Here is a 14,549-nt window from a genome sequence, read left to right on the forward strand (position 1 = left end):
GTGCACCTGTAATCCCAGTTACTGGGAAGGCGGAAGTGGAAGGATCGATTGAACGTGGGAGATAAGAGGGTGCAGTGAGCCAAGATCACACCACTACACTCCAGCCTGGACAACACAGCAAGACCCTGTCTCAAAACAAACAAACAAAGCACCCAAAAAACAAAGGTCAACTTTTCCCCAAACAACTAAATGGTTATACGCATTTCTGTAGGAAATTCAGACGGGGCTTCCAAAGGCTGTTAAAGTTATGTTGCAAATCCAAGAGGCTGAAAGATACCTGACTATAAGAAAAACAAACAAACAAACAAAAAGATATCTGACTATAAGAAAGACAAAAAAAAAAAAAAGACAAAAATCTGCGTGAATAGACGGGAAAGCGCCGAACAAAATCAGAAGACTAGTTGTATTGTGAGGATCACCTCGGGTAACCAGCAGTCGCTGAGTAGCCCTGGTTGACTAACTTCAACTTTCTGGGGCTCAATTTCTGAATTGAGGGGATTAGAAAAAGGCATCTCTAAAGACCCTCCGTTTCCTTCGAGAACCCTCCCGAAGCACCTTCCCTACTCTGGGCAGCTCGCAGACAAGGCTGATCGGCCATAGGCGAAGGGAGACCCTGGTCCCCCGAGTCTCGAGTTCCGTCCGCACGTGATCTCACGGTACTGCACTTCAAGTCTGCGTGCAGAAACGCAGCAGTGGGAACCCGGCGGCGGTCGCCCACCCGCAGGGGATAGGAGACGCCTGTCTTACTCTGTCCCCAACCGTAGGTAGTTGGGTCTGGACCCCGGCTCCGGGAGCCCAGCAGAGCAGCGGTCCCCACCCCACGGCTGGGAGCTCGCCCTGCCCCCGGCCGGCCACTTGCTGCACGCGGATTGGTCGCTGAGCAGCGCCCGGCGTCCAGCTGCGCCCAGCCAACGCCCTCTCCCCGCCCCCTCGCGTCCCGCCCCGCCCCCCGCCGGCCACTTGCTGCGCTCCGATTGGTCGCTGCAGTGCGCACGGCGCCTCGCCCCGCCTCAGGGGCGCCCTAGCCTCGCGCCGGCCTACAGCTCCCGGCTCCCGGGGCTGAGGTGGAGCCGGTGGACGCCGGCCGGGCTGTGGCGCAGCAGTGTCCTTTCTGCGCGCGCGCCTGAAGTCGGCGTGAGCGTTTGAGGAAGCTGGGTGAGTCCTGTCTGCGGGTCTCCGGCGCCAGGCAACCCTAGGGGGTTCGCGCCCGCCGCCCGCGCGTAAGGAGGCGCCCTAGTCGGGCCCGACCCGGCCTTCGGGGGGCTGTGGCGCCGCCCAGCCAGGTTTTCCCTGTGCTCGGCGCCGGCCTGCAGACTCGGGCCCGCGGAACCCCCGCCGCCCCTTCTTGCCCCTGCCCGCTTCCCTTCGGGCCGGCCGTGACCGTGGCGCCGCGGCGACCCGCAAGCAGCCCGGAGAGGCCTCCCTGCCGCTCTGTCGCGCCGTCAGGTTGCGTTCCTGGGGAGGGCTGGAGAGGTTCCATCTCGTGCCTTTCACCTTCTCGGGCGGCGGGCAAGGAGGCGACGGTTTTCGGGACGCCCTGCTGCGGCCGCGACGCCCTCCCAGGGCCGGAGCGAGGGGCCCGGGGGAGCTCTAGCCCTTCTTCGCCCCTCTCGTTTGCCCCGAACCATTGCTAGGAAGCTGCCCGTGTTTTCTGCACTTTTCTGATTTCATACTTAACCAGAGTCAAGTACAGAGGCGGGAAGGGAAAGGGAAGGGGAACAACATTCTTTCGAGAATTGTAAGCCTTGGGCCCCGTTAAATAAGTAGCAGCAGAGCATTGTCACTGGAGCAGTGGTAGTCGCGGGTAGGACCGTTTCGGTTTTAGGCCGATAAGCTGGTTAAAGGTACTTAAAACAGTACGTTAGAAGGTGCTGAAATTCTAAAATAAATATGTAACCTTTCAAAACCAAAGCAGTGAGACGGCCTGGGCTAGGCTGCTCCCCGCTGCGCGTGCCTGGGTCGGGGGGTGCGGAGGGGCAGGGAGTGGAGGCCTCTGATGGGACGGGATGGGAGGGAAGTGGCATCTGCATCGTCGCGCTCCAAGACCAGACTTTCTCTTTTCGGAGGATCCCACCTCCCCTCTCAGACTCTTCATCCTACCTGCACTGTGGATCCCTTGACACTTCCAGAGGCTCTGAACTCTCAGGCCGGTCACACTTTTTCATCATTTTGTCTCTTCTCGTCTTTTAAACCTGCATGCATTTCAAACGTAGAGCAAACATTAAACATTTTTTTTTAAACTGAGGATAGTGGTGCAAGACTTCTTTCTTGAAAGGCAAACCAAAAGTTACCTTGAATATTGATCGCGCTGGAAAAGCAGGTTTAATCAGACTGAGGTGGGGACGTATATTTCTTCTTCCAGAGACACAGCCTCCCCACTCGCCACCCCAATCCCTCCTCTCTGTCAACTAGGGTTATGGCGGCTTTACACTGGCTAGTCTTTTCTGAATTCTGAATTCACTTCTGGGGGCCAAGGTAAAGAATTTATCTTATTTTATCCTCATTTTCCTTTTTTTTTTTTTTTTTTGGAGACAGGGTCTCACTCGTTGACCAGGCTGCAAGTACTGTTGCTGTCGCCTAGGCTGGAGTGCAGTGGCGCGATCTTTGCTCACTGCAACCCATGCCTCTAGGGTTAAAGGGATTTTACAGTCTCAGCCTCCCGACTAGCTGGGATCACAGGCGCCTGCCCCCATGTCCGGCTAATTTTTATACTCTTAGAAGGGAGGGAGTTTCACCATGTTGGCCAGGCTGGTCTTGAACTCCTGACCTCAAGTGATCTGCTCGCCTCGGGATTACAGGCGTGGGCACCGCGCCTGGCCTTTTAAAGTTTATTATTATTTGTTTATTTATTTTTTGAGACGGAGTCTCACTCTGTCGCCCAGGCTGGAGTGCAGTGGCGCAGTCTCGGCTCACTGCAAGCTCCGCCTCCTGGGTTCACGCCGTTCTCCTGCCTCAGCCTCCCAAGTAGCTGGGACTACAGGCACCAACCACCACGTCAGGCTAATTTTTTGTATTTTTAGTAGATACGAGGTGTCACCGTGTTAGCCAGGATGGTCTCGATCTCCTGACCTCATGATCCACCCGCCTCGGCCTCCCAAAGTGCTGGGATTACAGGCGTAAGTCACCGTGCCCAGCCTAAAGTTTGTTTTTAACTTATTTATATGTATATATTTTTTTGAGGCAGAGTTTAGCTCTTGTCACCCAGGCTGGAGTGCAGTGGCACAATCGTGGCTCACTGCAACCTCCGCCTCCCAGGTTGAAACGTTTCTCCCGTCTCAGCCTCCCAAGTAGCTGGGATTACAGACGCCCCCCACCATGCCCAGCTAATTTTTGTATTTTTAGTAGAGGCTTGAACTCCTGATCTCAGGTGGTCTACCTGCCTCGGCTTCCCAAAGTGCTGGAATTACAGGCGTGAGCCACCGTACCTAGTCCATTTTCCTTTTTAAATGGTTAAAGTAACATTCAGGTTGTTTAAAACATTTAAACATGACAGAAGAATATCAAGTAAAATTCAGCGCAGAAGTATGTCAAGTTAGGATTCCTTGTTTCTTCACTTTTCACTCTTTACATCCTCAATTCAATTCCCTAGGAGGATATTATACTATAATATTGCTCGGCAGCTGATGATAATATAAGGACACATTTCCTTCTTAAGCACGTAGAGACCTAACTCATTTCCCTGCAACCCCACCCCTCACTTTGGAGACCGGGTCTGACTGTGTTGCCCCGGGTAGAGTGCATGGTTCCCTCACTGCTCACTGCAGCCTTGGGGCTCAAACGATTCTCCCACCTCAGCCTCCCGAGTAGCTGAGACTATAGGTGAGTGCCACCACGCCTGATTTTTGTAATTTTTGTAGAGATGGGTTCCTCATGTTGCCCAGGCTGGTCTTTAATTCCTGAGCTCAAGCTATCCACCTGCCTCAGCCTCTCAGAGTGCTGGGATTACAGGTGTGAGCCATCCTGCCCAGCCAACCTGCCTCATTCTCAAAATGTAGTGGGGTATACTGTTGTTTGGATGTACCCTAATATACATTTTTTGGTTCCTTATTGATGGGCATTTTGGCTGTTTCTGGGTTTTAGCCATTAAAAGCCTTGCTTTATGAAAATCTTTTTGTCATTGTAGGGTATGTTTCAGGTAGATAATATAAACAGATGATTGTACTTTGATATAATTTTATTTCACAAGGAATCTTTTTATAACTTAAAGTTTGTTTTTTTTTTTGAGACGGAGTCTCGCTCAGTTGCCCAGGCTGGAGTGCAGTGGCGCGATCTCTGCTCACTGCAAGCTCCGCCTTCCCGGTTCACGCCATTCTCCTGCCTCAGCCTCCCGAGTACCTGGGACTACAGGCGCCTGCCACCACGCCCAGCTAATTTTTTGTATTTTTGGTAGAGATGGGGTTTCACCATGTTAGCCAGGATGGTCTTGATCTCCTGACCTCGTGATCCACCTGCCCCAGCCTCCCAAAGTGGTGGGATTATAGTCATGAGCCACCACGCCTGACATTATAACTTAAAGATTTTATAATTTAAAAGCAGTAGCTAAATCTATTGGAATTAAATGCATTTCTAATATCCGTATATTTTATTTATTTAGAGACGGAGTTTTGCTCTTGTTGCCCAGGCTGGAGTGCAATGGCATGATCTTGGCTCACCGCAACCTCCATCTCCCAGGTTCAAGCAATTCTCCTGCCTCAACCTCCCGAGTAGCTGGAATTACAGACATGCGCCACCACCCCGGCTAATTTTGTATTTTTAGCAGAGACGGGGTTTCTCCATGTTGGTCAGGCTGGTCTTGAACTCCCGACCTCAGCAGGTGATCCACCCACCTTGGCTCCATATATATATATATATATATATATATTTTTTTTTTTTTTTGAGACGGAGTCTCGCTCTGTCGCCTAGACTGGAGTCCAGTGGTGCAATCTTGGCTCACTGCAAGCTCCGCCTCCCGGGTTGATGCCATTCTCCTGCCCCAGCCTCCTGAGTAGCTGGGACTACAGGCGCCTGCTACCATGCCCAGCTAATTTATTTGTATTTTTAGTAGAGATGTGGTTTTACCGTGTTAGCAAGGATGGTCTCCATCTCCTGACCTCGTGATCTGCCTGTCTCGGCCTCCCAAAGTGCTGGGATTACAGGCGTGAGCCACCGCGCCCGGCTGCTTGTTCTTTTTTTTTTTTTTGAGACGGAGTCTCACGCTGTTGCCCAGGCTGGAGTGCAGTGGCGCGATCTCTGCTCACTGCAAGCTCCGCCTCCTGGGTTCACGCCATTCTCCTGCCTCAGCCTCCTGAGTAGCTGGGACTACAGGCGCCCGCCACCGCGCCCGGCTAATTTTTTGTATTTTTAGTAGAGACGGGGTTTCACTGTGGTCTCGATCTCCTGACCTTGTGATCCGCCCGCCTCGGCCTCCCAAAGTGCTGGGATTACAGGCTTGAGCCACCGCGCCCGGCCTGCTTGTTCTTTTTAAAAGTAATTTCTTCCTGGGCGCAGTCAGGAGTTCAAGACCAGCCTGGCCAAGATGGTGAAACCCCGTCTCTACTAAAAATACAAAAAAGTAGCCAGTTGTGGTGGTGGGCGCCTGTAATCCCAGCTACTCGGGAGGTGGAGGCAGAGAACTGCTTGAAACCAGGAGGTGGAGGTTACAGTGAGCCGAGATGGTGCCACTGCATTCCAGCCTGGGCGACAGAGCGAGACTCCATCTCACACACACACACACAAAAGTAATTTCTTTTATTGCAAATTTTATCTCAGGTACAAAAAATATATAAAACATGTAAAATTTAAAGAATACTATTGCAATGATCATTATGTATCCACTACCAAATTAAGAAACAAAATGTTGGGCCAGGCGCAATGGTTCACACCTGTAGTCCTAGCATCTTGGGAGGCTGAGACAGGCAGATCACTGAAGGCTGGGTGTTGGAGACCCGCCTGGCCAACATGTGAAATCCTGTCTCTACCAAAAATATAAAAATTAGCCAGTCGTGGTGGTGGGCACCTGTAATCTCAGCTACTCAGGGGGCTGAGGCAGGAGAATTGCTTGAACCTGGGAGGTGGAGGTTGCAGTGAGCCCAGATCACGCCACTGCACTCCATCCTGGGTGACAGAGCAAGACTCCGGCTTGGGGGTGGCGGCGGTGGGGGAACAAAATGTTTGCATTTTTTTCTTCCAGAGGTAGCCTCTGTCCTGATTTTTGTGTTTATCTTTCTCTTGCTTTTTAAAATAAGCTTTATGCATGTATACGTAAATTCATAAACATATAAATTCATGTACATATACATTTATACATATGTGCATAAATGTTTACAAATATATACATAAATTTGCAGACACACTCCTATATCCCAAACAGTGTATTTAGTGGTTTTTTTTTTTTTTTTTTTTGAGACAGAGTCTTGCTCTGTTACCCAGGCTGGAGTGCACTGGCGCAGTCTTAGCTCACTGCTGCCTTCGCCTTCTGGGTTCAAGCGATTCTCCTGCCTCAGCCGCTGGAGTAGCTGGGATTACAGGTGACCACCACCACACCCGGCTAGTTTTTTTATTTTTAGTAGAAACCTGGTTTCTCCAGGTTGGCCAGGCTGGTCTTGAATTCCTGACCTCAGGTGGTCCATCTGCCTCGGCCTCACAAAGTGCTGGGATTACCGGTGTGAGCCACCTTTGTTTTGAATGAATAGTGTTAGAAACACAATTCTCATGCGGATAGTTAAGCAGTGTGTTTCAGTTTTGTTTTACTATTATTGAGAGGTTTTTTTTTGTTTTGAGAGCTGTGTTTTTGTTTTGTTTTGAGTTGGAGTCTGGCTCTGTCGCCCAGGCTGGGGTACAGTGGCATGATCTCAGCTCACTGCAACCTTCTCCTCCCGGACTCAAGCAGTTCTGCCTCAGGCTTCTGAGTAGCTAGGATTACAGGCGCCCGCCACCATGCCTGGCTAATTTTTGTATTTTAAGTATAGATGGGCTTTGACCATGCTGGCCAGGCTGGTCTCAAACTCCTGACCTTAGGTGATCTGCCCACCTTGGCCTCCCAAAGTGCTGGGATTACAGGTGTGAGCCACCGTGCCCAGCCAAAGAGCTGGTTTTAAAAGGATATAAGGAATCGGCATTTATGCAGTTTGTAGGGAAAGAAAAGTCTCAATAGTATGACTAAGTTAGTTTAATTGGTTAATGTTCCACAAGGCAACAAAATCATAATATCTTTGGGATTGATTTTCTTACCAGGCTATAAAATCATAACACCTCATTAATTTCTGCAGTTAAACCCCAGAGGGCTATAAACTGTCTGCATCTTTATTAATAGTGGGTTGTTCATTAAATAAACTGTAATAACAAAGTTCTGTCCCTGAGAGCGTAGATGAAGTCCAGACATACTTATTAGAAAATGCTGGAGCTTTTTTTTTGTTTTGTTTTTTGAGATGGAATCTCACTCTGTCACCCAGGCTGGAGTGCAGGGGCGCAATCTCGGCTCACTGCAAGCTCCGCCTCCTGGGTTCACACCATTCTCCTGCCACAGCCTCCCGAGTAGCTGGGACTACAGGCACCCGCCACCTCGCCCGGCTACTTTTTTGTATTTTTAGTAGAGACGGAGTTTCACCGTGTTAGCCAGGATGGTCTCGATCTCCTGACCTCGTGATCCGCCTGTCTTGGCCTCCTAAAGTGCTGGGATTACAGGTGTGAGCCATCGTGCCCAGTCTGAGCTTTTTTTTGAGACCGAGTTTCGCTCAGTTGCCCAGGTGGAGTGCAGTGGTGCCATCTTGGCTCACTGCAACCTCCACCTTCCAGGTTCAAGCAATTCTCCTGCCTCAGTCTCCTGAGTAGCCAAGGTTTCAGGTGTGTGCCAGCATGCCCGGCTAATTTTTGTATTTTTAGTAGAGATGGGGTTTCACTATGTTGGCCAGGGTGGTCTCGAACTCCTGACCTCGTGATCCACCTTCCTCGGCCTCCCAAAGTGTTGGGATAACAGGCATGAGCCACCATGCCTGGCCTCATTTTATAATTATAAGGTCAAACTTGACTAAGGAAAGGATAGCCACTTAGATGAAGGTTTTCAAGAAAAGATGAGCTGAACAGAATGACTTCAGATCCCTTGCCTGTTTACAGGGGGCCTTTCTGAGGAAGTTTATGTGCTGTGTTATGAGTCCTAGGAAAAGGGGGTCACCTCAGTCAGGGTATCTGGAAGGTTCTAGTGGACCACGTAATGGAAAGACAACAAAAATAAGGTCAGAAGGAGTGGGCTTCTCTGCATTTTCTGCTTCTTAGCTCACCATGGCCTACCTGTAGTTAACAGGGTAGGTGAAAGCAGAACCTCTCTGTGGGGGAAGTGAGTGTCGTCTGCTGACGAAGGCTGCACGCCTTGCAGGAGAGCAGGAACTGCATCAGCATATGCTCAGGATCAAGCCAAGCCCCAGTGAGTACAGATAGGCTCTGGGCCAAGTTCTTGGAGCATTCAGTCCTCAGCTTCAAAAGCTGCTATATTCCAGTGGATTTTTTAAAAGATTGTTTTTTATAAAGGCACAAAATCCCCACAAAAAACTGCTATACCAGCCAGGACGTTATCTCCTGAGTTACACTGCTGCAGTCTGGCCTGATTATCTGCTGCTTCTGGGGCACAGCTGGATTCTCTTTAGTTCTTCTGTGCAGGATCTTTCCTGTATCCCATATTCTCTTTTATTAATTCACTCTCCCTGTTGAAGCTCAAACTCCAGTAGCTTCTTGACAAGAATAGTTACATTTTTTGGAGACCTTGTGTGTCTGAATATTTTGTTGTTGTTGTTGTTTAAATAGAGACGGGATTTCGCCTTGTTGGCCGGGCTGGTCCTGAACTCCTAGCTTCAAGTGAGAGGCCTGCGTTGGCCTCTCAAAATGCTTCTGAATATGTTTTGATGCTATCCTCATACTTGATTCATATTTTGACTGGTAAAAATCTTTTGGTTGGAAATAATTGTCCTACAGAGTTTTGAATTTACTGCCCCATTGTCATCTTGCTTGTGGTTTTACTGTTAAGAATTCCAAGCTGAGGGCCAGGCATGGTGGCTCACGCCTGTAATCCCAGCACTTTGGGAGGCTGCAGTGGGTGGATTGCTTAAGTCCAGAAGTTCAAGACTAGCCTGGGCAATATGGCAAAATCCCATCTCTATAAAAAATTAGCTGGGTGTGGTAGTGTGTGCTTGTAGTCCCAGCTGTTCCGGGGGCTGCAGTGGGAGGATCACTTGAGCCCAGCAGGTAGAGGCTGCAGTAAGCTGTGATCGTGCCACTGCACTCCAGCCTGGGTGACAGAGCGAGACCCTGTCTCTCTGTCTGTCTGTCTGTCTGTCTCTCTCTCTCTCTCTCTCTCTCAGACACACACACACAAACACACACACGAATTCCAAAAGCCTTTGTATGCGACCTGGTTTTTTTCGTATCTGCAAACTTATAGAATCTACACTTTGACCTCAGTGTTTTGAAATTTAAAATGAAGTGTGGGTTTACTCCATTACTTAAGTATGCAATGGGTACTTTAAATCTGGAAATACAAGAACTTTTATTCTGGGGAAATTTTCTTGAAATATTTTGTTGATTCTTTTTTCTCTACTGTTTCCTGTGTAGTTTCTAAAATACCTGTGTTATTTATATGTGAATCTTTTTTACTGGTCTTCTAACTTCTTTTCTTTTTTTGGAGACAGAGTCTCGCTCTATCACCCAGGGTGGAGTGCAGTGGCGAGATCTCAGCTCATTGCAACCTCCGCCTCCTGGGTCCAAGTGATTCTCCTGCCTCAGCCTCCCAAGTAACTGGGATTATAGGCATGCGCCACCACTCACAGCTAATTTTGTATTTTTAGTAGAGACGTGTCTTTACTCACATGTCTGGCAGTTAGTACTAGCTATTAGCTGGGACCTCAACTGGAACTGTGGGTCAGAACACCTATAAATGGTCTCCTTACAGCATGGTAGCCCAAGCATTAGTGTTCCAGAGAACCAGGCAGATGGTCCGTTGCCTTCTGTGACCTGATCTTGGAAGTTGCATGGCAGAAGTTACTTAGCATCACTTCCTCTACTCTACTGGTCAACTAGTCTTTATTGTTGACCCAAATTCAAAGGTAGGACATAAATCCACCTCTCAATGGAAGAAGTGTCAAATATTTTGGACATGTTTAATTTATTTCATTTATTTATTTATTTTTGTGACAGAGTCTTGCTCTGTTGCCCAGGCTGGAGTGCAGTGGCATGATCTTGCACTGCAATCTCTCCTTCCAGGTTCAAGCAATTCTTGTGCCTCAGCCTCCCAAGTAGCTGTAATTACAGGCATGTGCCACCAGGCCCAGTTAATTTTTCGTATATTTAGTAGAGACAGGGTTTCATAATATTGGCCAGGCTGGTCTCAAACTCCTGGCCTCAAGTGATCTGCCCACTTCGGCCTCCCAAAGTGCTGGAATAACAGGCGTGAGCCACGTCACCTAGCTCCTAGACATGTTTTAAAACCACAGTGCTCATTTATCAAATAGCAATCTCCCCCTTGTGTCCTAGCGTAGTCCTGTATACATCTCAATTAGGTACTTGTTGAAGTATTGAATTTTTCTTAACTATAGTAGAATAGGACCTAAAGTAAAGTAAAGGAGTAAGATATTTTACTTTTAGAAAACATTGTCTTGGGTTGATTAGTTTTTGTCTTTCTGTTTGTAGGATACAGCATTTAATGAAACATTTATGCTTAAGAAGTAAAAATGGCAGGCTTCCTAGACAATTTTCGTTGGCCAGAATGTGAGTGTATTGACTGGAGCGAGAGAAGAAATGCTGTGGCATCTGTTGTCGCAGGTATATTGGTAAGTGAGAAAGACAGGCTGGTGACATTTATCCCTTACCTTTTGCCCTGGAAATCAATGCCAGTTCCTTTGAACTGAGAATGGCTTTCCAGAACTATTTATTTCACTGCTGTTTTGTATAGATAATTATCAGAGTTCTAGATACTATTGCCAAGCAGAGTATGGTAGGCCCTGGATTCATTTTGACTTTGTAAACGTGTACTTAATATCTTTTCTTCAGTTTCAGTGATAATATAATTATTATAGGCAATAGCATTTTTAACTTAGTGATACAATGTATATAAGTACTTTAAGATCCTTAAAGGCTCAGGATTTAATGTAACACAAAATTATTGTTGTGACTTATTGAAGGTCAGACAACAGTGACAGTACTCTGCAGATAATAGTGACGACCTTAGGCTCCATTAGAACTGAAGCCCTATAGCCGCTCTAGGGAAGAAATACCATCTCTGTTTCCCCAGCTGCAACACCAGGGGAATATCAGAGGAAGACATTTGTGAAGGAAACTATTGTTTAATTTTCTTTCCATCATTTTTTTTTAACTTTTTATTATTGAAAATGACAAGCATAAAACAAAAGTAGGCAGAATGTTATAAAGGTTCCGTCTCCTCCTTTATCCCATGTATCTATCATCCAGCTTAAAAAAAAAAACACCACCACCCCAAAATCAGGACCTGTCTTGCTGTATAATTCCATCAACCACTCCCTGGCTGCACTTTTTTTTTTTTTTTTTTTTTAAAAGAGACAAGGTCTTGCTATGTTGTACAGCCACTGGAGTACAGTGGCTATTCACAGGTATGATTGTAGTGTGCTACGGCTTCAGATTCATGGTCTCAAGCAATCTTCCTGCTTCAGTCTCCCAAGTAGCTGGGACTACAGATTTTCTACACTACCATTTCTGGCTCCCACTGCATTTTTTGGAAGCAAATTTCTTTATTTGTTTACATTTTAAAAATTCATCTCTTTGAATGTACAGTTCTACACTTAAGTCCAATAGAATGAAATAAAGCAGAGCAAGAACTAACGATAATTGTGAAGCAGTCTGCTCACTGCGGCCTCTGCCTCCGACTTCCCAGGTTCAAGCAGTTCTTGTGCCTCAGCCTCCAAAGTAGCTAGGATTAGAAGCACATGCCACCATGCCCAGCTAATTTTTGTATTTGTATTTGAATTTTTTCGAGACAGAGTTTCACTCTGTCATCCAAGCTGGAGTGCAGTGGCGTGATCTCAGCTCATTGTAGCCTCCACCTCCTGGGTTCAAGAGATTCTCCTGCCTCAGCCTCCTGAGTAGGCAGGATTATGTGTGCCTGCCACCATGCCTAGTTAATTTTTGTACTTTTAGTAGAGACAAGGTTTCACCATGTTGACCAGACTGGTCTCAAATTCCTGACCTCAGGTAATTTGCCCGTGTTGGCCTCCCAAAGTGCTGGGATTACAGACGTGAGCCACGACGCCCAGCCTTGTATTTTTAGTAGAGGTGAGGTTTCACCATGATGGCCAGGCTGGTCTCGAACTCCTGACCTCAAGTGATCCACCTGCCTCGGCCTCCCAAAGTGCTGAGATTACAGGCGTGAGCCTTTGTACCTGGCCCATTTATATGATCTGTAGGACAAAAGGAATGTTAAAAAGCAGGTATTATGCTAGCAAGAGTTTCAGTGTTTCAGTGACTTGGGCTGTGTTTTAAGTTTTTTACAGGCTGGTGGATAATGATTGATGCAGCTGTGGTGTATCCTAAGCCAGAACAGTTGAACCATGCCTTTCACACATGTGGTGTATTTTCCACATTGGCTTTCTTCATGTAAGTATAATGATAATTCTGTAATCAATATGATTTTTCTAAAAATACTTCCCTGTTAATGTGCAGTGCTTTCTTGAATAACTTTTTGATTTATTTGATAGATTATTTTTTAACATGATGCATACATAATTCCCATTTTATTACGATTTTTTTTTTTAACCAAGAATGAGTGTGGGATTTGGGCATATATCTTTTTAGCACCTATAACGATTATCTTGTGATTTTTTTTTCCTCATATTTTTTAATCTGGTCAGTTACATATTTTGTCAGTTCCAAGATCTACTTTTTCGCATTTTAATACCTCTGAATATCAGGATGCATCTTGCAGTCAGTATATAATTAGTATATTTAGTATAATTAGAATTATAATTGATAACATTTTTATTTCTTGTCAGTATTAAAAATTAATGGTGTATCTTAAAACTCATGGCCTCTGAGATTTAATGAAACACGTTACGTTTCTGTGTTTTTTAGTAGTGAATCGTCCATAGGTGTTGTAGTACACTCAACTTTTACCTTGCAGTATTATTATTATTTTTTTAATGTGCTACTTGACTGTGTTTGCCAGTGTTTGAGGAAAAGGCAAGATTGATCTCAAAGAGATTTGTTTGTAGCTTTTATTTAAATTATTTTTAAGTTTATGTTACCTCATTTCATAAAACTAGGAAGCTTTTTATGGATGTCTTTTAACAATTAAAAAATATTAAACATTAAGATTACATCATTTCCTTATACTGTCAGGAGGTTTTATTATTATTGTTTTTTTTTGAGACAGAGTCTTACTCTGTTGTTTGGGCTGGACCGCAGTGGCGCGATCTCAGTTCACTGCAACCTCTGCCTCCTGGGTTCAAGTGCTTCTCCTGCCCCAGCCTCCCAAGTAGCTGGGATTACAGGTGCCTGCTACTACGCCCAGCTAATATTTTGCATTTTTAGTAGAGACGGTGGTTTCACTGTGTTGGCCAGGCTGGCATTGAACTCCTGACCTTGTGATTCACCTGCCTTGGCCTCTCAAAGTGCTGGAATTACAGGTGTAAGCCACCACACCTGGCCAGGAGTTTAAAAAGGTTATATTATGGGAATTGGAACTACTTATATCCATTGTGACTGCTAAAAAAAGGAAATTCCTGCTACTAATTAATGTACCTTGCTCTAACAAAAATGAAAGGGGAAGCTGAATGAAGTGGGCATATTACATAAACTACATTTTCTCTGAGCTTAAGGAATGGATCATAGAAAATCACTTGACTTTTAACACAAGGAGAAACTGTTTAACTCTTGATAATAATGAGAACCTTGAAATGGGATAGCAGTGAGTCATTCATGTATAAATGTGAAATAGACAAAGAAACCAGAAAACTGGCCCCTCTTGTATAATCTCTGCAGACAAGTGATAGAAATCTCTTAAAATAAGTGTGTTTTCTGGGTGTACTTTATGAAAAATAAGACTAATGTAACATTTCTATCCACTAGCATTTTTATTAGGTTAAAAGATGTTAAATTATTCGTATATTGATTTTAGTTATGAAATAATCTGTTTTCTAAGTGATATATAAATATTTGAGTATTTTAACAGCAAATACTGAAATTCATTTAATGATTTTGTACTTTTCTAGGATAAATGCTGTATCCAATGCTCAGGTGAGAGGTGATAGCTATGAAAGCGGCTGTTTAGGAAGAACAGGTAAAGATACTTTGAGCTGTTAATGTGTGTTAACAAAATAGAAATTTGTCACCAGAAAAAAAGCCTCTCTTGTGAGTCTTTATTCAGGACTGGTGATGATTATATGGAATATTTTTTATTTGCTTTAGAAACAAGTTTTAGTGTTATTCAAATCCTTAAGAAAGTAAGTTATTGCTAGAAGTTATTATTTTTGTCATGTTACACTGCCCATGATATAGATAAAAAATGTTGCTATTCAGATGGATCTTGGACTCCAGTGCTAATGATGGATTTATTCTTA

The 14,549-nt window shown here is 45.6% G+C and overlaps 1 protein-coding gene across 3 annotated transcripts in view; it reads left to right on the plus strand.

Annotated features, from left to right (window-relative positions):
• Positions 1-1,018: 1,018 nt before the first annotated feature.
• TMEM50B (transmembrane protein 50B) overlaps positions 1,019-14,549 on the plus strand; it is a 29,446-nt gene continuing 15,915 nt past the window's right edge. Inside the window, exons 1-5 of one of the 3 annotated variants that reach the window (XM_015132937.3) lie at positions 1,019-1,155; positions 8,251-8,398; positions 10,654-10,793; positions 12,476-12,588; positions 14,202-14,269. In XM_015132937.3, coding sequence (XP_014988423.1) covers positions 10,695-10,793; positions 12,476-12,588; positions 14,202-14,269 — 280 coding nt within the window. In that variant the 5' untranslated portion in view covers positions 1,019-1,155; positions 8,251-8,398; positions 10,654-10,694. 3 annotated transcript variants of the gene reach the window in all.

The sequence above is a fragment of the Macaca mulatta genome, chromosome 3, assembly GCF_049350105.2.
Source record: "Macaca mulatta isolate MMU2019108-1 chromosome 3, T2T-MMU8v2.0, whole genome shotgun sequence".
Classification (NCBI taxonomy): Eukaryota; Metazoa; Chordata; class Mammalia; order Primates; family Cercopithecidae; genus Macaca; species Macaca mulatta.